The sequence below is a fragment of the Dendrobates tinctorius genome, unplaced genomic scaffold, assembly GCF_039654945.1.
Source record: "Dendrobates tinctorius isolate UK_male_01 unplaced genomic scaffold, ASM3965494v1 ptg000135l, whole genome shotgun sequence".
NCBI lineage: Eukaryota > Metazoa > Chordata > Amphibia > Anura > Dendrobatidae > Dendrobates > Dendrobates tinctorius.
Genome location: NW_027361803.1, coordinates 15,471,182 through 15,492,086, shown reverse-complemented (window position 1 = coordinate 15,492,086; position 20,905 = coordinate 15,471,182). Strand labels below are relative to the sequence as shown.

Genomic DNA, 20,905 nt, shown 5'->3' with positions numbered 1-20,905 from the left:
TGTTTTTATTTGTTAGGAACATTAAAGGGGTTCTCCAGGTTTGTGCTGAGTCTACAGTCATTCTATGTGACTGCAGACTTATGAATTCTCACAGTGCTCACTGAACTCTGTAAGGATTCTCTCGTGCCGGTAATTTACATATGCGGTCACATGCTGACGGAATGTGGCCAGAAGTATATAAATCACATACTTGTGCTGACATGACTGTACATCGGCAAGGGAGAATCCTAAATGTGTGCAGTGCATGCGCTGTGAGAATTCAGAAGCTGCAATGTCAGGATTCAGCTCTGCAGGTTCCAGCAGTCATCACATGGACACTTCACTCATATGCGATTTTCATACTTATGGTCCTGTGACAACGAGCAGCTCATCCTGCTTTCAGTTTTTTACTGAACATTGAGAGCATTAGGGAGAGCGGCTCGTGGGTACATGACTAACTGTGCAAGTCGCATATGTACTGGGGGGGGGGGGGGCGCCGAACCAAATTCTTGCCCCGGGTGCCAGAAAGCCTAGATACGCCTCTGCATCCAGGACAAATGTGGTGAAGCTCCTCATGAAGATGGACTTCAGGGCTATTGACATCTTTGCTCTGATGCATCCTTTTGGGACCTCCACCTTTGATATCAGCTTTGTTCGTCCGGGGGGCTTGGAGCTCTTTTGGTCGAATTATGAGCTGGTAAAGGAGGAGCCCGGCTGGCGAGGGTTTGACGTGGAGGCAATTTCTCGCCAAAGTGGGCCGAAGAAAGTGACCATTTTAACATGTAATGAGTCTCTTTCTGGCATCGACATAATGACCAGGTTGAGCCGGTACGGCGAGGTTGTGGAGGTCCCTAAGAAGAACCGGGACGATTTTGGCATCTGGTCAGGAGGCTGGACCTTCATGGTAAAGTTGAAGCGTTCAGGGGGCACTGTCACCCACATCCCTTCCTCGGCTTTCCTGGGAAGGGATCGGATTCTAGTCTTCTATCAGTGGCAGCCGAAGGTGCGGTGATCTTCGCCACTTCAGCGCGGGCTGCAAGGTGCAGAAATGTGCCTTGTGTGGCGAGGTGGGTCACCTCGCCGCATCTTGTGGTGTCATTCGATGTCACCTGTGTGGTGATCTAGGTCACCCATTCAGCCGCTGCCCTTGTTCCTTCTCTAATGCCATGGCCGGCCGGGCAGAGGGGAGCTGTGAGGAAGTTCTTGGCGGTGCAACCTCTGCAGAGGTTGGAGGTGGCAGCGGGGGAGGAGCTGAGGGGCCGATGAGGAATGGCAGGTCTAGGGGCGTCAAGAGGGCAGGGGACAGGAGGAGCCTCGGGAAACTGGGGTGATGGCTGCTCCCTCCTCCGAGGTGACAGCCCATGTCACTTAGGACCCGGGGGATTAAACAGTGAATGAGGAGATCAGATGGATGGAGAATGAGGAGGTGGCTGATCTCTCAGATGCCTCCCAATATGAAAGTTTTGAGGAGGATGGAGGGAAACAGCCAAAAGAAAGGGGTTCGCCCTGCTAAGTGCCAAATAGGGATGGCTGAGGTGCAGTACCTCGGGCATAGAGTAGGGGGTGGGACACTAAGGCCTGAGCCTGCCAAGGTGGAAGCCATTAGCAACTGGTGTAGACCCCAGACAAAAAAGCAGGTACTTGCGTTTTTAGGAACTGCTGGTTACTATCGCAAATTTGTTTCTAACTTCAGCACCTTGGCCAAGCCCCTAACCGACCTGATCCGCAAGAACATGCCTAGGAATGTGACGTGGACGCCGGCATGCGAGGATGCCTTTTCAGCGTTAAAGACTGCCCTCGTCACTGCTCCTGTCTTGGCTGCCCCGGATTATAAACGCAGGTTCCTCGTGCAGACAGATGCATCCACCTTTGGGATTGGGGCAGTACTTAGCCAAGTGAACGCCGCCGGAGAAGAACATCCTGTTGCTTTTGCCAGTCGGAAACTACTGGATCGGGAAGTTGCCTATGCCACTATTGAAAAGGAGTGCCTTGCCATTGTATGGGCGCTAAAAAAATTGCAGCCATACTTGTATGGCTGAGACTTTACAATTGTTACAGACCACAACCCCCTCACATGGCTGAACCGCGTATCAGGGGACAATGGAAGATTGCTGTGGTGGAGCTTGTCCTTACAACCCTACAGCTTCTCCATCCAATACAAGCGGGGAAGCCAACACCAGAATGCTGATGGTCTGTCTCGACAAGAAGAACCATAGGCTCCCCAGGCCGACCTACCCCTGCCACTGTACAAGGAACTATAAATGACTGAGGAATGTGGACTAAAGTGAGCAGGCCACAGGTCTATGTAGACCTCACGGCGTGCTCACTTATTACGGTGGGGGAGAGGTTGTGATGGTGTGATAAGCTATGTGGATATCATTTTGTGTATATTTCTATTTCACTGATCTTCATAGTGTTTTTCTTGTTGCCTGGTATGTCTATAGCCTGACTGTATCTGTCTCTTGATGACCCCCTGCAGTTCCTTAATCCCTAAGGCTCCTTTGCCTCCTCCACCTGTCAGACTACCCCTGGACATAAGGAGGGGGCTGGGGAGGACAGGAGCTGTACACAAGGAAGGGGGTGGGGAAGAGAGGAGGTGGACAAGTCAGTTCCTGTGTGGAGAGCTTCGTGAAGACTGCACCCCAGAGAGAAGGACCCATTTTATCCTCTGGTGCTAGAGTTTTGGAATCTCATCTTCCTGGACATGTTGTCCTGCTACTGGACTGTATTCAGACTCTGGACTATCTTATCCTTTGTGTGGTGGACTGAATATGGACCTTTCGTATTTTTGCCTAAATAAAGGTCTTGAAATTGTTCACTCTTCGCTTGCTCTGTTGATTGTGTGATACCAGAGAAGGACCCCGTGACAACTGGTGGCAGCGGTGGGATCAACAGAGCGTAACCCAATGGAGAACCACCCAGAGTGAGAACAGAAATTGGACTGTATCCAGTTTACAGGAGAGAGCCAGAGACCTGGGCCTGAACTACCAGGGACTGACTAAAGATTCCTTAATTGACCTGCTGGTGGGCGCTAGCCCAGCCACCTCCTCCCAGATGTCTGAAGGACGAGCTCTGGAGACAGGGATCCCCATCCAGAAAAGCCAGTGGTTGGTGTGGTATGAAGAAGAGATGGCGGTTCTGGGCCCCGGCGTCTCTCAGGAGTACAAGGAGGAGGCTGCCCGCCGGGCACAGCGGAGACAGGAAGCAATGTAGCTTGAAAAAGGGAGTAACGCCATGTGGAGTGTAACCCCAACAATCCGGGAGCCTGTACGGAACACCCGGACAGAGTTTAAGCCATTTGATGAGGCTTCTGGAGATGTGGAGGGGTTCTTCAAAGACTTTGAGCAGCAGTGTGCTGTGATGGAGGTGCCCCACTCTAGCTGGATGCGTTTGTTAGTGGGGCTCCCGAGAACAGAAGCATGGCGGAGGCTTACCGAACCATTGATGCACAGCGGAATCGGGATAATAACATTGTAAAGCGGACTATCCTGGATTACCATGCTATCACCCCAGACTCATATAGGGCCAAGTTCCGAGACCTCCCATGCACCATGGGGGGATCGTTTAGGATGTATGCACATAAGATGTCCGAGGCATGTCGGAGATGGCTGGAAGCGGAAAACGCCTTTACTGTGGAAGATGTTATACAGGCCTTCCTTATAGAACAATTTCTTACCAAGTGCCCCGCAGAGGTACGGGAATGGGTCCGGGAGCGCACGCCGTGTACCGTGGATAGAGCTGCAGCCCTGGCCGATGAAGCCCTTACTATCCGACCGCAATGGAGGAGGCTTCTGGACAATGAACCACGGCCTGCTCCCGCGCCCCGTCCCCCTCAGATTATATCTGCCCTTCCACCTAGTCGCAAGCCGATGACTATCACGCCTCACAATCCTAGGCCCCAACAGTTCCGACCACGACCTGGGGGTATCACAGAGAGGAGGTGTTATGTGTGTGGGCAACCTGGACATTTGAAGTCTGGCTGTCCCTCCAGGATTCGGAGGGAGCCCCACGCAGCCCCACCTCGTCCAGTGCATCCTGTGCACTCCACCACGCCTAAGGAAGAGCTACCACCACCCCCACCAGAGTGGACCACCGACCACGGCACCATAGATACCCCTCCTGGAGTGTACGGACTCCGGCCTCTGTCCTTTAGCTACTCTGTCCTTACAACAGGGTGTGTGCTTCCATAGGCTGGCACACCTTTCCTATGTGGAGTGGGCGTATGGGGCATTCAGATCCCTGGGTGACCGAGATCGGGGCACTTTATTTTTCCTCAGTTTAGTCGTCAGGTTTTACACGTGGAACGCACGGTGCTTAGTGGCAACTCAGCAGAAAATCCTCCCCTGGGACGAGGTTGTTAGGAGCATTCTGGGTGGCCTGGTGAAGGTGCGCTCTCTGGAGTATGACAGGCTGGGTGCAGCGAGGGCCTCTCTTCTCTGGAGAGGGTTCTCATTTAATGTACCCTAGGGCTTAGATAAGCAGGTAAGTGGTAGGGACAGGTAGATAGTTAGGGGCAGGACAGGGACAGCCGAGGGACAGTTAGGAAGGCTTGTGGTGAGTTAGGTAGGGCAGTAGGGGCAGGGAGGGAGAGACAGGGAAAGGTAGGTAGATAAACAGGTAGGGACAGCTGGTAGAGTAAGGATTGTTAGGATAGAAGCCAGTCATCGCCGGTTTCCTGGTGGCGGGCTGGCGGCTTTTCACTATCAGATTTTTGTTTTGCAGAAGTGAAATACTGATATAGGGCTTACAGGCACCAATCCTGGCTGTGGGTAAGTGTCGTAATATAGAGAGTGATGTAGCATTGTATTGTAGGGTGATGATCCTGTGGCTTACAGGGTTAATGCACCTGTCTTGTAAGCAGGAGGTCATGAGTTCCTCAGTGAGCTGATTTTTGTATTGTGTGGGGTTTTTAGTGGTTGGAGAGGGTTGGTGGTGAGTTTGTTATAGTTGTATTTGCTGTGTAAAATAAATAAATAAATGAATAAATATATATATAAAAAGGGAAAAAAAAAATTGTGTGGTTTAGATAGATGTGTTTTGAGCCAGGTGGCTTTTATGTTTCTTTTTGGGCGATGGACCAGAAGTCTTCTTTGTCAGGTTTGGTGTAAAGTGTGTATGTGCGCGTGTATTAATAGAATGTGTCTTCTCTCCTTGGGTGAGGTAACCTGGGGAGGAGGAGATCTGGAGGAATCAAAAGTCAAAAAGTGAAAAGACGAGTAACGGAAAGAAAACAGCATAAGAGAGAAAGATGATGGAGGACGCTCCTCTGAGAAAGAAGAAGACAGAGTTTGATTTTTGTTTGTTTTGGGGGGGTTGCTTTGGCTGGGGGCAGTTATGCTGGACTCGAACTTTGCTTTGGACTGGGGGGTAATGCTGGACTGAGATGGTTGCTTTGGCTGGGGTTTGATTTTTGCTATTTATTGATTGTAAGTTTTGTATTTTTATAATAAGAGTTCACTACATACAGATTTATACAGTCACCAGTAGGGGGAGCTCACTACATACAGATTTATACATCCACTACTAGAGGGAGCTCACTGCACACAGATTTATACAGGCACCACTAGGGGAAGCTCACTACATACAGATTTATACATCCATCACTAGGGGGAGCTCACTACATACAGATTTATACAGCCACCACTAGAGGGAGCTCAATACATACAGATTTATACAGCCACCACTAGGGGGAGCTCACTACATACAGATTTATACAGCCACCACTAGAGGGAGCTCACTACATACAGATTTATACATCCACTACTAGAGGGAGCTCACTGCATACAGATTTATACAGGCACCACTAGGGGAAGCTCACTACATACAGATTTATACATCCATCACTAGGGGGAGCTCACTACATACAGATTTATACAGCCACCACTAGAGGGAGCTCAATACATACAGATTTATACAGCCACCACTAGGGGGAGCTCACTACATACAGATTTATACAGCCACCACTAGAGGGAGCTCAATACATACAGATTTATACAGCCACCACTAGGGGGAGCTCACTACATACAGATTTATACAGCCACCACTAGAGGGAGCTCAATACATACAGATTTATACAGCCACCACTAGGGGGAGCTCACTACATACAGATTTATACAGCCACCACTAGAGGGAGCTCAATACATACAGATTTATACAGCCACCACTAGGGGGAGCTCACTACATACAGATTTATACAGGCACCACTAGGGGAAGCTCACTACATACAGATTTATACAGCCACCACTAGGGGGAGCTCACTACAAACAGATTTATACCGCCACCACTAGGGGAAGCTCACTACATACAGATTTATACAGCCACCACTACGAGGAGCTCACTACATACAGATTTATACAGGCACCACTAGGGGAAGCTCACTACATACAGATTTATACAGCCACCACTAGAGGGAGCTCACTACATACAGATTTATACAGGCACCACTAGGGGAAGCTCACTACATACAGATTTATACAGCCACCACTAGGGGGAGCTCACTACATACAGATTTATACAGCCACCACTAGAGGGAGCTCACTACATACAGATTTATATAGCCACCACTAGAGGGAGCTCACTAGATACAGATTTATACAGCCGCCACTAGAGGGAGCTCACTACATACAGATTTATACAGCCACCACTAGGAGCTCACTACATACAGATATATACAGCCACCACTAGAGGGAGCTCACTAAATACAGATTTATACAGCCACCACTAGGGGGAGCTCACTACATACAGATTTATACAGCCACCACTAGGGGGAGGTCACTACATACAGATTTATACAGCCACCACTAGGGGGAGCTCACTACAGATTTATTCAGCCACCACTAGGAGGAGCTCACTACATACAGATTTATACAGGCACCACTAGGGGGAGCTCACTACATACAGATTTATACAGCCACCACTAGGAGGAGCTCACTACATACAGATTTATACAGTCACCACTAGAGGGAGCTCACTACATACAGATTTATACAGCCACCACTAGAGGGAGCTCACTACATACAGATTTATACAGGCATCACTAGGGGAAGCTCACTACATACAGATTTATACAGCCACCACTAGGAGGAGCTCACTACATACAGATATATACAGCCACCACTAGAGGGAGCTCACTAAATACAGATTTATACAGCCACCACTAGGGGGAGCTCACTACATACAGATTTATACAGCCACCACTAGGGGGAGGTCACTACATACAGATTTATACAGCCACCACTAGAGGGAGCTCACTACATACAGATTTATACAGTCACCACTAGGGGGAGGTCACTACATACAGATTTATACAGCCACCACTAGGAGGAGCTCACTACATACAGATTTATACAGCTTGTATTCAACTCAGTGTAAAATCTCTGTTGCGCGAACTCCCCCTGGTGCTGGCGGGAGGCAAATGCTATCACTGTTTAATGAGCAGTTTTTTTGGTTCCCTCTCTCCACAGGTCCCATGGCAATTGTGCCTCCTGCACATGCTAAAAATGTCATTTTCGGCAAACCCCTTGTACATTTGGCTCAGAGATACATAAACAGAGAAACATTTCAGATTTTTTTTTCAATCAATACAATGAGCATTGGAAGTGAATTCAATTACAGCGGCTATAATAGGCATTGTGCTGGACAAGGACATAACGATTTCTCCAAGAGGCTGATCGATGCCGACATCATGCCCCCTCCCCTTTATATTTGTTTCCTGCATTTATAACACGACGCTGCTTTTTCATATCGCTGTGATGGATTGAGAGGCAAAAAGCGTCCTCAATGGCGCCTGAGACGTCTCCGGCGAGCGACTCCACGATACAGGAATTAATGAGAGAACAATGGTGATTACACAGAAATTGTGAATTACGGAGGAGAAACTATTCAGGTAGCTGTAATGAAGTGTGTTACGCTTTCCCCAGACTCAGAATAGAGTTCAATGGTAACTGTCTGGTATAGAAAGTGTCAAAAAGTCCAAATTACTGAATGCAAACTACTTAATAGATTAGATCAGAAACATTTAGGCTCGGGAGTCACACCGAGTCGTCGCAAAATTGCAGCATTACTGCTGTGTTGTGTTCTTTTTAAGCTCCCAAAAATGAAACATTATGGTTGTGCCCCAGCCACAAATAAGATAGGAGAAATGGAGAAAGCGTTTACAGAATCAGGGAGGGCAGCTCACTCAGGCTGTAGAAAGGGAGGAAAGCACTTGATTCTTTATGAACTATAAAAGGGGAAAATCACTCCAGGAAGTTAAAACTTGGTGCAACTTTTTTAACTAGAGCTGGGGGTGCATGCTGATTTTGGTCATGGCACATTGTTGCAGGGTCAATTCAGGAGAATGGGGACAAGCAAGTAGTAAAGTTGTTTGTTTTTTTTGCCACTTGTGACCCCATTCTCCTTTGGCTGCAGCATACCATCCCCTGAACCATTAAAATAATAAAGGCGTCCACAGATAAAGTGATCACATATCACCAGATTCCTGAAAATCGTGAATTCGTAGGACAGGATTGGACTCGGAATGTAAACTTTTAAAATAGTTTAGAATAAAAAAAAAAATTGAAAAAGTTCTTTTCTTCCAGCGTCTGGAATAACAAGTCTCGTGGGGGAGATGTGCGTGTCCCCAAACACAGAAATGTCTATTACTATTTCTCTAGAAATGAGAATCAGTCTCAGGGGGGGAAGCAGATCGTACGAGCGGGGTCTCCCGGGACTCCATTTTTGATAAACTCTCTCTTCCTCCTTGTTATTATCGCCTCGCCGATCAGTAAATCTAAGAAGTTTTGTATCATTTTAATTTGCAGACAATCAGAGGCCACGCGCGTCGGAGCCGCCACTTCCAGGCGTGTAAATAGGACGAAGTGTGCGGAATAATGAGTTACATCTGGATGCGAGGACGCCGATGCCTTGGTTCTTATTCCTTCTTGTAAAGACAAATTTGGTTGCCTCCTAGGCAGATAGGGCTTAGCGGATATACCTGATGGCCGCTGTGTTACGCCCACTCCTCTGTCTGCTCGGATTAGTACACCAGGCGAAGGCAATGAAGTAGAAACTGCCACATGACAGCCCACAAGCGTCCGGAGCTAGCAATACAGATGTGACAAGCACTAAAAGAGACTTTGTTGCACGTGAACAATCGCCTAATAAACAGCGGAAAAACTACACACGAACGATAGAACAGCAACCAACGTTCCTTCGTTGGGTATTCCAATTATTACCATTTATGTCATTTCCATAGAAACACCATAACTGGGCAAAAGGGGCTTTTCAGTATTTTTAGGGCCGGTATGATATTATCATTGTGGCATGAAGTGGATATGACTAATCAGAAGTAGTGTCGGGGATGCCGGCAGGTAGGAGGGTCCCATCGGGTGGCCATGGACTACCGACCAGATTCCGGCCAATGTCTACTTGTTACATATTTGCAGTAACCAATCACTGGTCCCGTTACGAAACGATGTAAAAAATAAAAACTTTTTAGATATAAAACTTATATATATATATATATATATTTATAAATTTAAAAAAAGTCTCTGGAAAGAGTCTTTAATTTATTATAAGAGGCGCAGATGATCACCCTGAGCCAGAAATAACTAAAAACTCCCATAAAACACAACATAAAAGCACAATAAGATCCTTACAAGGCAATGAACTCTCCGCAGAATCCCACAAAGGAATGTCGGCAAGTTTACAGTCTGCAAATGCAGCTGCGATGGTTAATGAGCGCTCGCAACAATGACAGCAAAAACAGTCATAGGAAAAGAGAAAAAATATATATATGTCGCCGACACATTCGGATACTTCTCTCATCTGTAGGGTAAATATGAAGAGTTTATAGAGAAGCTTCCAGTCTTGGTGACCCGTCACCCTCCCCCGTCTGCCTGTTGTTCTCCGCAGCGTAATTCCATCTATTAATATTGCAAAAGGGCGACAATGGCGATGGCCAGTGATCCAAATGTAAGTCTGAGCGCAATCCTCCGAGGAAGAACATGGAAAAGGATTTGTATTTGTTCTCAAGCCTGTAAAATATTACCGCTACCTGAGATTTAATCATCTCCCGCGAAAAAAAAAAACCCCTAAAGAACATGGAAGCTAAAGGCAGCCGAGAGGTGATTCTGGTATTAGAACACAATTCTCTGCCAAGCGAAGGTGGAAAAAAAAAAGTTTATAAGAACAATCGATAGTTTTAGAAAATGTTACTAATGTTTACTTTACATCTCCTCTTTTACCGACCTAGCAAGACTCCTCTAGAGATGCCCGGAAACCCTAGAATTCGCTTCCTTACTTTAGTAACTTTTCTTCCCCGTGTCATGAGACAGCTGTCGGGTGATCCGGGACCAGGGGCTCCTTCCCTGACCCTAACACTAGGGGGCACCCTAGCTCGCCTTACTCCCTGGGATACTTCTGAAGGTGAAGATGCCGGGGCCGCCACCCTTACCTTATCTCCTAAGTTAGCACTCCGTCTGTTCTCTTCCCCCACCCAGGGAAGAGGGGGCACTACTGTGCACCGCAGTACAACAACCCAACAAACAGAAAACTCCAGGCATACAAAATATTCACTCACATATAACAGAGGAATGCACCGGGGTGTGGAGGAAGGGGAATAAACCAAAATAGAGAACGATAAGGAATTACCACACATACAAGCCAAGCAACAATCACAGATAACTCCTCCAACTCTGCTTCTCCTCTCCCTCTAGAAGCCATGCAGCAAATGCTAGCTCTGACAAGGATTTGTATCAGAGCCCTGATTATAAAGGGAAAAGGAATGGCTAATCGAGCTCAGCTGTGTGCACAGGGATGTCCAACATGGCCGATTAACCCCTGTTCTGCCAGAAGAAATAAATACATTTAAAATGAAGCGGAAGGGCTTCTTTTCAACGTGGGAGTAGGAGCAATCAGACGCTGCACTGCGGTCTTCTGGCTTAACACTGTCGCGGTAACCCCGCGACACCCCGTCTCTTAGCAATCCTGCAAAACCTGCCTAAGTATTTGACAGGTGGCTACAATAAAAGTTAATCATTAGACACAGTAAGAAGCATCTTTAAATACTTTCAAGGGAACCTATCATCTGAAAATGATACATTGTTTAAATTTGGTTACAGGTATTTTTGAACAAAATTTTGGCAAGAGGTTTTTTTTTCCATGTCATGAAAAAAAGTTTGGGGTTCATACCGGACAGTTAGAGTCTGGTGTTAAATGCTGAACATGGACTTCTCCCGGAAGTCCGTTGCAATGTACGGAGTCCTGGGGAAGTCTGGGAGAAGGGAGCAAGACAGAGAAAGAGAGTGAGATTTTTCCAGCTCTAAAGTTCGACTCATCGTTGGTTTCAATGGGGTTCAAGTTCGGGTCAAGTTCTGGTACCCGAACCAGACTTTGGAATAAAGTTGGAGTAGGATACCAGCGCCCGAACTTCTACAGGTTCGCTCATCCCTAATCATGAACTTTATTTTTGAAACATTTTGTAATTTTGCAATTTTTACAACTGCCACTGAGGCTTTTTTAGACTTATACTTCCTGTCCTTTAAGTAAGAGTTTTCAGGAGGCTCCTTATCATCAGAGGCAGGATTACAATGACGAGTAACACCTCTTACCCACAGCTGATAACACAGGATCCACCAATCACAAGTCAATGTCATTCGTACTCCCACTCTCATCATAGTGACTTTTGCACACACTCATTAGATGCTTAAATATAGGGACAAGGTCTGTCAATTGTGCCTAATGTACGTGTGTTATTTCCTGAAACAACAGGAAGTTAGAGTCTAACAAAACCCCAGTGGCTGATGTGAGAATTGCAGGATTTATATTTTTTTCTGTTTAATACAGATTGTGATATGGGAAAAAAAAAAGCTGAAATTAAAAGAAAAAATAATAAATTTGACAAAAAAGTGATTTAATTAATAGGTTATTTTCTGAGTACCCATTCCCTTTAAGAGGAGCATATTTTTTTTTTTAAAGGGACATTTTTAGATGTGTTCATGCAGCAGAAACTGAAATCTCACAACTTGTGTAGACTTCAACTACAATTCACACCAGATTTCTGGCATACATTATAGTTAATTTGTCCTGCAGCGGTTGATTTCCCCTTCTTTTTGCAAGTCATATACATTTTGCTATTTTTTTTCAGCAGATTCTCCTTGTTCCAGAACACTGGTGTACAAGGAATTATTAAAAAGTGGGATTGGGCATGTTACCTTTCAGCATGCCTGATCCTTCGATTCCTTTAGAGAAATTAAACTGTTAATGGAAATGGGGAATAAATCAGTGGCTGACAGACAGGTGTCTAATTCATACAGTTGGCATTAGTGAACCGGAATCTTTTCTTCTATTGCATTTTTCTAAAGTTTGTACCCCCCAAATTCATGTAATGTACAGTGCTCTGTAAGAAACTGAGACTTTATCATAAAAGTAACACTTTTAACACTTACGGAAAGTTCTGATGACCTCACTCGGAGAACTATGCTGGCTGTCTCCGAAAGAGTTGACCGCTTTTATCGCAAACTGATAGTCGGTGTCTGGTGACAGACCCTTCAGCACCATCGAGTCCATCTGTACCTGGTCTGTAATAGCGACCCAATCACTGTCAATATCCGGCCTGAGATGAAACAGAAGGAAAAGTAAGAGAAGAGCCCCCAAGAAACAGGGATAAAGTGTCTGTATGGGGGAAGGTGAGCATGGGGGCTTCTAGCAGGACTCACAGGCTTTCTCTATGAGTGGATGGGTAACTAGGACTCACAGGCTTTTTTTTATTAGTGGGAGGAGGAAGCAGGACTCACAGGCTTTTTTATGAGTGGGTGGAGGAAGCAGGACTCACAGGCTTTTTATGAGTGGGTGGAGGAAGCAGGACTCACAGGCTTTCTCTATTAGTGAGTGGAGGAAGCAGGACTCACAGGCTTTCTCTGTTAGTGAGTGGATGAAGCAGGACTCACGGGCTTTTTCTATTAGTGGGTGGGAGGAGCAGGACTCACATTCTTTCTCTATAGGTTGTGGGAGAAGCAGGTCTCACAGGCTTTCTTTATACGTTGAGGGGGAAGCAGGTCTCACAGGCTTTCTTTATAGGTTGTGGGGGAAGCAGGACTCACAGGCTTTCTCTAAGTGGGTGGGAGAAGCAGGTCTCACAGGCTTTCTCTATAGGTTGTGGGGGAAGCAGGACTCACAGGCTTTCTCTAAGTGGGTGGGAGAAGCAGAACTTACATGTTTTGTCTTTAAGTGGGCTGAGGAAGCAGGACTCACAGGATCTCTCTATAGTTAGTTGGGAGAAACAGGACTCACCTATAAGTAGGTGGGGGAAGCAGGACTCACAGGCTTTGTTAAGGAGCCATTTAAATTATTTTTATTTTTGAAAAAAGATTGACAACTGACCCCACCGTTCCCACTGAGTTTCTTTTGCAGCATACAGTATATATAAGATCTCCATCAGTCGGGGAAGGAAGGGCTAAGGCTAGGTTCACATTTGCGGATGGCCGAGATGCGGAGGGCTGCGGACTTCCTCAGTGAAGCTCCTCCCACTGCCACACCCCCTCCGGTCAGCTCCGCCTACGTCCGCATGCAGCCTGTGTACCTCTTTTTAACATTGGGTACGCAGGCCGTGCGGATGTATGCGGATTCCTCCGCATGCGTCAAAAATAGGTACGCAGGCCGCATGCAGATTTAGGCGGAGCTGGTCGGAGGAGGTGCGATACTGGGTGGAGCTTCATGGGGGAATTATGCCGCTCTCAGCAGCTCAAAAATAAGGAGGGAAAGGGAAATGTGGGAAAGGTAAAGTAAAATCTAGGGAATCCTCTGTGAGAGCCAAATCCTGAGCGATAGACTGACACATTTCCCGTGCAGTGATACACTGTGATCCGGGCAGATGACGGATGTGCGCCGATCACCAACCTCCTGTAAGCCACAGAGTAATACAGAATTGCGGCGCTGCCCTCACTGGCACCCGGCTTCCATGAAATGGCCACCTCCGCGTCGGACACGACCACGACCTGAGGCTGCAACGGCGGATCAGGCACCAGGCACATATCTGTAAGAAAAGGTCAGCGGAGGCTTCTTCTAGCACCATGAAGGCAAAAGGTTGTAATTTATGATCCAGAAGTGAATAAATACCTATTAACTGAGCCACAATGAATCTCCAGAGACGGATCACAGCGTCAATTTACAATGATTACTGCATCGATTCATTACATTCATCACAGATCATTACTGAAGCACAACAGCGAAAATCAATCTATAAGCAGCGCTGGGTAACAAGTATGTGCTGCAGATCCATGTGCAATAGGAGTATTATAGTAGTTATATTCTTGTACATAGGAGCAGTATTATAGTAGTTATATTCTTGTACATAGGAGCAGTATTATAGTAGTTATATTCCTGTATATAGGGAGCAGTATTATAGTAGTTATATTCTTGTACATAGGGGCAGTATTATAGTAGTTATATTCTTGTACATAGGAGCAGTATTATAGTAGTTATATTCTTGTACATAGGAGCAGTATTATAGTAGTTATATTCCTGTATATAGGGAGCAGTATTATAGTAGTTATATTCTTGTACATAGGGGCAGTATTATAGTAGTTATATTCTTGTACATAGGAGCAGTATTATAGTAGTTATATTCTTGCACATAGGAGCAGTATTATAGTAGTTATATTCTACATAGGGGCAGTATTATAGTAGTTATATTCTTGTACATAGGAGGCAGTATTATAGTAGTTATATTCTTGTACATAGGGGCAGTATTATAGTAGTTATATTCTACATAGGGGCAGTATTATAGTAGTTATATTCTTGTACATAGGGGCAGTATTATAGTAGTTATATTCTTGTGCATAGGAGCAGTATTATAGTAGTTATATTCTTGTACATAGGGGCAGTATTATAGTAGTTATATTCTTGTACATAGGGGGCAGTATTATAGTAGTTATATACCTGTACACAGGGGCAGTATTATAGTAGTTATATTCTACATAGGGGCAGTATTATAGTAGTTATATTCTTGTACATAGGGGCAGTATTATAGTAGTTATATTCTACATAGGGGCAGTATTATAGTAGTTATATTCTTGTACATAGGGGCAGTATTATAGTAGTTATATTCTACATAGGGGCAGTATTATAGTAGTTATATTCTTGTACATAGGGGGCAGTATTACAGTAGTTATATTCTTGTACATAGGGGCAGTATTATAGTAGTTATATTCTTGTACATAGAGGCAGTATTATAGTAGTTATATTCTTGTGCATAGGAGCAGCATTATAGTAGTTATATTCTTGTACATAGGGGCAGTATTATAGTAGTTATATTCTTGTACATAGGGGCAGTATTATAGTAGTTATATTCTTGTACATAGGAGCAGTATTATAGTAGTTATATTCTTGTACATAGGGGGCAGTATTATAGTAGTTATATTCTTGTACATAGGGGGCAGTATTATAGTAGTTATATTCTTGTACGTAGGAGCAGTATTATAGTAGTTATATTCCTGTACATAGGAGCAGAATTATAGTAGTTATATTCTTGTACATAGGGGGCAGTATTATAGTAGTTATATTCTTGTACGTAGGAGCAGTATTATAGTAGTTATATTCCTGTACATAGGGGCAGTATTATAGTAGTTATATTCTTGTATATATTAGGCAGTATTATAGCAGTTATATTCTTGTACATAGGGGCAGTATTATAGTAGTTATATTCTTGTGCATAGGAGCAGTATTATAGTAGTTATATTCTTGTACATAGGGAGCAGTATTATAGTAGTTATATTCTTGTACATAGGGAGCAGTATTATAGTAGTTATATTCTTGTGCATAGGAGCATTATTATAGTAGTTATATTCTTGTGCATAGGAGCAGTATTATAGTAGTTATATTCTTGTACATAGGGAGCAGTATTATAGTAGTTATATTCTTGTGCATAGGAGCAGTATTATAGTAGTTATATTCTTGTACATAGGGGCAGTATTATAGTAGTTATATTCTTGTGCATAGGAGCAGTATTATAGTAGTTATATTCCTGTACATAGGGGGCAGTATTATAGTAGTTATATTCTTGTATATAGGGGCAGTATTATAGTAGTTATATTCTTGAACATAGGGGGCAGTATTATAGTAGTTATGTTCTTGTACATAGGGGCAGTATTATAGTAGTGACATTCTTGTACATAGGGGGCAGTATTATAGTAGTTATATTCTTGTCCATAGGGGCAGTATTATAGTAGTTATATTCTTGTACATAGGAGCACTATTATACTAGTTATATTCTTGTACATAGGAGAAGTATTATAGTAGTTATATTCTTGTACATAGGGAGCAGTATTATAGTAGTTATATTCCTGTACATAGGGGGCAGTATTATAGTAGTTATATTCTTGTACATAGGAGGCAGTATTATAGTAGTTATATTCTTGTGCATAGGAGCAGTATTATAGTAGTTATATTCCTGTACATAGGGGGCAGTATTATAGTAGTTATATTCTTGAATATAGGGGCAGTATTATAGTAGTTATATTCTTGTGCATAGGAGCAGTATTATAGTAGATATATTCTTGTACATAGGGGACAGTATTATAGTAGTTATATTCTTGTACATAGGGGACAGTATTATACTAGTTATATTCTTGTACATAGGAGCAGTATTATAGTAGTAATATTCTTGAATATAGGGAGCAGTATTATAGAATTTATATTCTTGTACATAGGAGCAGTATTATAGAAGTTATATTCTTTTACATAGGAGCAATATTATAGTAGTTATATTCTTGTACATAGGATCAGTATTATACTAGTTATATTCTTGTACATAGGAGCAGTATTATAGTAGCTATATTCTTGTACATAGGAGCAGTATTATAGTAGTTATATTCTTGTACATAGGAGCAGTATTATACTAGTTATATTCTTGTACATAGGAGCAGTATTATACTAGTTATATTCTTGTACATAGGAGCAGTATTATAGTAGTTATATTCTTGTACATAGGAGCAGTATTATAGTAGTTATATTCTTGTACATAGGAGCAGTATTATAGTAGCTATATTCTTGTACATAGGAGCAGTATTATAGTAGTTATATTCTTGTACATAGGAGCAGTATTATACTAGTTATATTCTTGTACATAGGAGCAGTATTATACTAGTTATATTCTTGTACATAGGAGCAGTATTATAGTAGTTATATTCTTGAATATAGGGAGCAGTATTATAGTATTTATATTCTTGTACATAGGAGCAGTATTATAGAAGTTATATTCTTGTACATAGGAGCAGTATTATAGTAGTTATATTCTTGTACATAGGAGCAGTATTATAGTAGTTATATTCTTGTACATAGGAGCAGTATTATAGTAGTTATATTCTTGTACATAGGAGCAGTATTATAGTAGTTATATTCTTGTACATAGGGCGCAGTATTATAGTAGTTATATTCTTGTACATAGGGAGCAGTATTATAGTAGTTATATTCCTGTACATAGGGGGCAGTATTATAGTAGTTATATTCTTGAATATAGGGGCAGTATTATAGTAGTTATATTCTTGTGCATAGGAGCAGTATTATAGTAGATATATTCTTGTACATAGGAGGCAGTATTATAGTAGTTATATTCTTGTACATAGGAGCAGTATTATAGTAGTTATATTCTTGTATATAGAGGCAGTATTATAGTAGTTATATTCTTGTACATAGGAGCAGTATTATAGTAGTTATATTCTTGTACATAGGAGCAATATTATAGTAGTTATATTCTTGTACATAGGAGCAGTATTATACTAGTTATATTCTTGTACATAGGAGCAGTATTATAGTAGTTATATTCTTGTACATAGGAGCAGTATTATAGTAGTTATATTCTTGTACATAGGAGCAGTATTATACTAGTTATATTCTTGTACATAGGAGCAGTATTATACTAGTTATATTCTTGTACATAGGAGCAGTATTATAGTAGTTATATTCTTGAATATAGGGAGCAGTATTATAGTATTTATATTCTTGTACATAGGAGCAGTATTATAGTAGTTATATTCTTGTACATAGGGGACAGTATTATAGTAGTTATATTCTTGTACATAGGGGACAGTATTATACTAGTTATATTCTTGTACATAGGAGCAGTATTATAGTAGTAATATTCTTGAATATAGGGAGCAGTATTATAGTATTTATATTCTTGTACATAGGAGCAGTATTATAGAAGTTATATTCTTGTACATAGGAGCAATATTATAGTAGTTATATTCTTGTACATAGGAGCAGTATTATACTAGTTATATTCTTGTACATAGGAGCAGTATTATAGTAGTTATATTCTTGTACATAGGAGCAGTATTATAGTAGTTATATTCTTGTACATAGGGGACAGTATTATAGTAGTTATATTCTTGTACATAGGGGACAGTATTATACTAGTTATTCTTGTACATAGGAGCAGTATTATAGTAGTTATATTCTTGAATATAGGGAGCAGTATTATAGTATTTATATTCTTGTACATAGGAGCAGTATTATAGAAGTTATATTCTTGTACATAGGAGCAGTATTATAGTAGTTATATTCTTGTACATAGGGGACAGTATTATAGTAGTTATATTCTTGTACATAGGGAGCAGTATTATAGTAGTTATATTCTTGTACATATGGGCAGTATTATAGTAGTTATATTCTTGTACATAGGAGCAGTATTATAGTAGTTATATTCTTGTACATAGGAGCAGTATTATAGTAGTTACATTCTCGTACATAGGAGCAGTATTCTAGTATTTATATTCTTGTACATAGGAGAAGTATTATAGTAGTTATATTCTTGTACATAGGGGACAGTATTATAGTAATTATATTCTTGTACATAGGGGCAGAATTATAGTAGTAATATTCTTGTACATAGGGAGCAGTATTATAGTTGTTATATTCTTGTACATAGGGGCAGTATTATAGTTATATTCTTGTACATAGGAGCAGTATTATAGTAGTTATATTCTTGTACATAGAGGCAGTATTATAGTAGTTATATTCTTGAATATAGGGAGCAGTATTATAGTATTTATATTCTTGTACATAGGAGCAGTATTATAGAAGTTATATTCTTGTACATAGGAGCAGTATTATAGTAGTTATATTCTTGTACATAGGAGCAGTATTATAGTAGTTATATTCTTGTACATAGGAGCAGTATTATAGTAGTTATATTCTTGTACATAGGAGCAGTATTATAGTAGTTATATTCTTGTACATAGGGGGCAGTATTATAGTAGTTATATTCTTGTACATAGGGAGCAGTATTATAGTAGTTATATTCCTGTACATAGGGGGCAGTATTATAGTAGTTATATTCTTGAATATAGGGGCAGTATTATAGTAGTTATATTCTTGTGCATAGGAGCAGTATTATAGTAGATATATTCTTGTACATAGGAGGCAGTATTATAGTAGTTATATTCTTGTACATAGGAGCAGTATTATAGTAGTTATATTCTTGTATATAGAGGCAGTATTATAGTAGTTATATTCTTGTATATAGGAGCAGTATTATAGTAGTTATATTCTTGTACATAGGAGCAATATTATAGTAGTTATATTCTTGTACATAGGAGCAGTATTATACTAGTTATATTCTTGTACATAGGAGCAGTATTATAGTAGTTATATTCTTGTACATAGGAGCAGTATTATACTAGTTATATTCTTGTACATAGGAGCAGTATTATACTAGTTATATTCTTGTACATAGGAGCAGTATTATAGTAGTTATATTCTTGAATATAGGGAGCAGTATTATAGTATTTATATTCTTGTACATAGGAGCAGTATTATAGAAGTTATATTCTTGTACATAGGAGCAGTATTATAGTAGTTATATTCTTGTACATAGGGGACAGTATTATAGTAGTTATATTCTTGTACATAGGGGACAGTATTATACTAGTTATATTCTTGTACATAGGAGCAGTATTATAGTAGTAATATTCTTGAATATAGGGAGCAGTATTATAGTATTTATATTCTTGTACATAGGAGCAGTATTATAGAAGTTATATTCTTGTACATAGGAGCAATATTATAGTAGTTATATTCTTGTACATAGGAGCAGTATTATACTAGTTATATTCTTGTACATAGGAGCAGTATTATAGTAGTTATATTCTTGTACATAGGAGCAGTATTATAGTAGTTATATTCTTGTACATAGGGGACAGTATTATAGTAGTTATATTCTTGTACATAGGGGACAGTATTATACTAGTTATTCTTGTACATAGGAGCAGTATTATAGTAGTTATATTCTTGAATATAGGGAGCAGTATTATAGTATTTATATTCTTGTACATAGGAGCAGTATTATAGAAGTTATATTCTTGTACATAGGAGCAGTATTATAGTAGTTATATTCTTGTACATAGGGGGCAGTATTATAGTAGTTATATTCTTGTACATAGGGAGCAGTATTATAGTAGTTATATTCTTGTACATATGGGCAGTATTATAGTAGTTATATTCTTGTACATAGGAGCAGTATTATAGTAGTTATATTCTTGTACATAGGAGCAGTATTATAGTAGTTATATTCTTGTACATAGGGGGCAGTATTAGAGTAGTTATATTCTTGTATACAGGAGCAGTATTATAGTAGTTATATTCTTGTACATAGGGAGCAGTATTATAGTAGTTATATTCTTGTACATAGGGAGCAGTATTATAGCAGTTATATTCTTGCACATAGGAGCAGTATTATAGTGGTTATATTTTTGTACATAGGGGCAGTATTATAGTAGTTATATTCTTGTACATAGGGGCAGTATTATAGTGGTTATATTTTTGTACATAGGGGGCAGTATTATAGTAGTTATATTCTTGTACATAGGGGGAGTATTATAGTAGTTATATTCTTGTACATAGGGGGCAGTATTAGAGTAGTTATATTCTTGTACACAGGAGCAGTATT

The 20,905-nt window shown here is 41.4% G+C and overlaps 1 protein-coding gene across 1 annotated transcript in view; it reads right to left on the bottom strand.

The window, feature by feature from the left end:
- The window catches only part of EGFLAM (EGF like, fibronectin type III and laminin G domains), a 145,785-nt gene that overhangs the window by 51,607 nt on the left and 73,273 nt on the right, over positions 1–20,905 (bottom strand). The window contains exons 6-7 of the mRNA XM_073543962.1: positions 13,858–13,993; positions 12,408–12,574 (exon numbers count right to left, since the gene is read on the bottom strand). Of these exons, the coding sequence (XP_073400063.1) occupies positions 12,408–12,574; positions 13,858–13,993 (303 nt within the window). The remainder of the gene's footprint in view (positions 1–12,407; positions 12,575–13,857; positions 13,994–20,905) is intronic.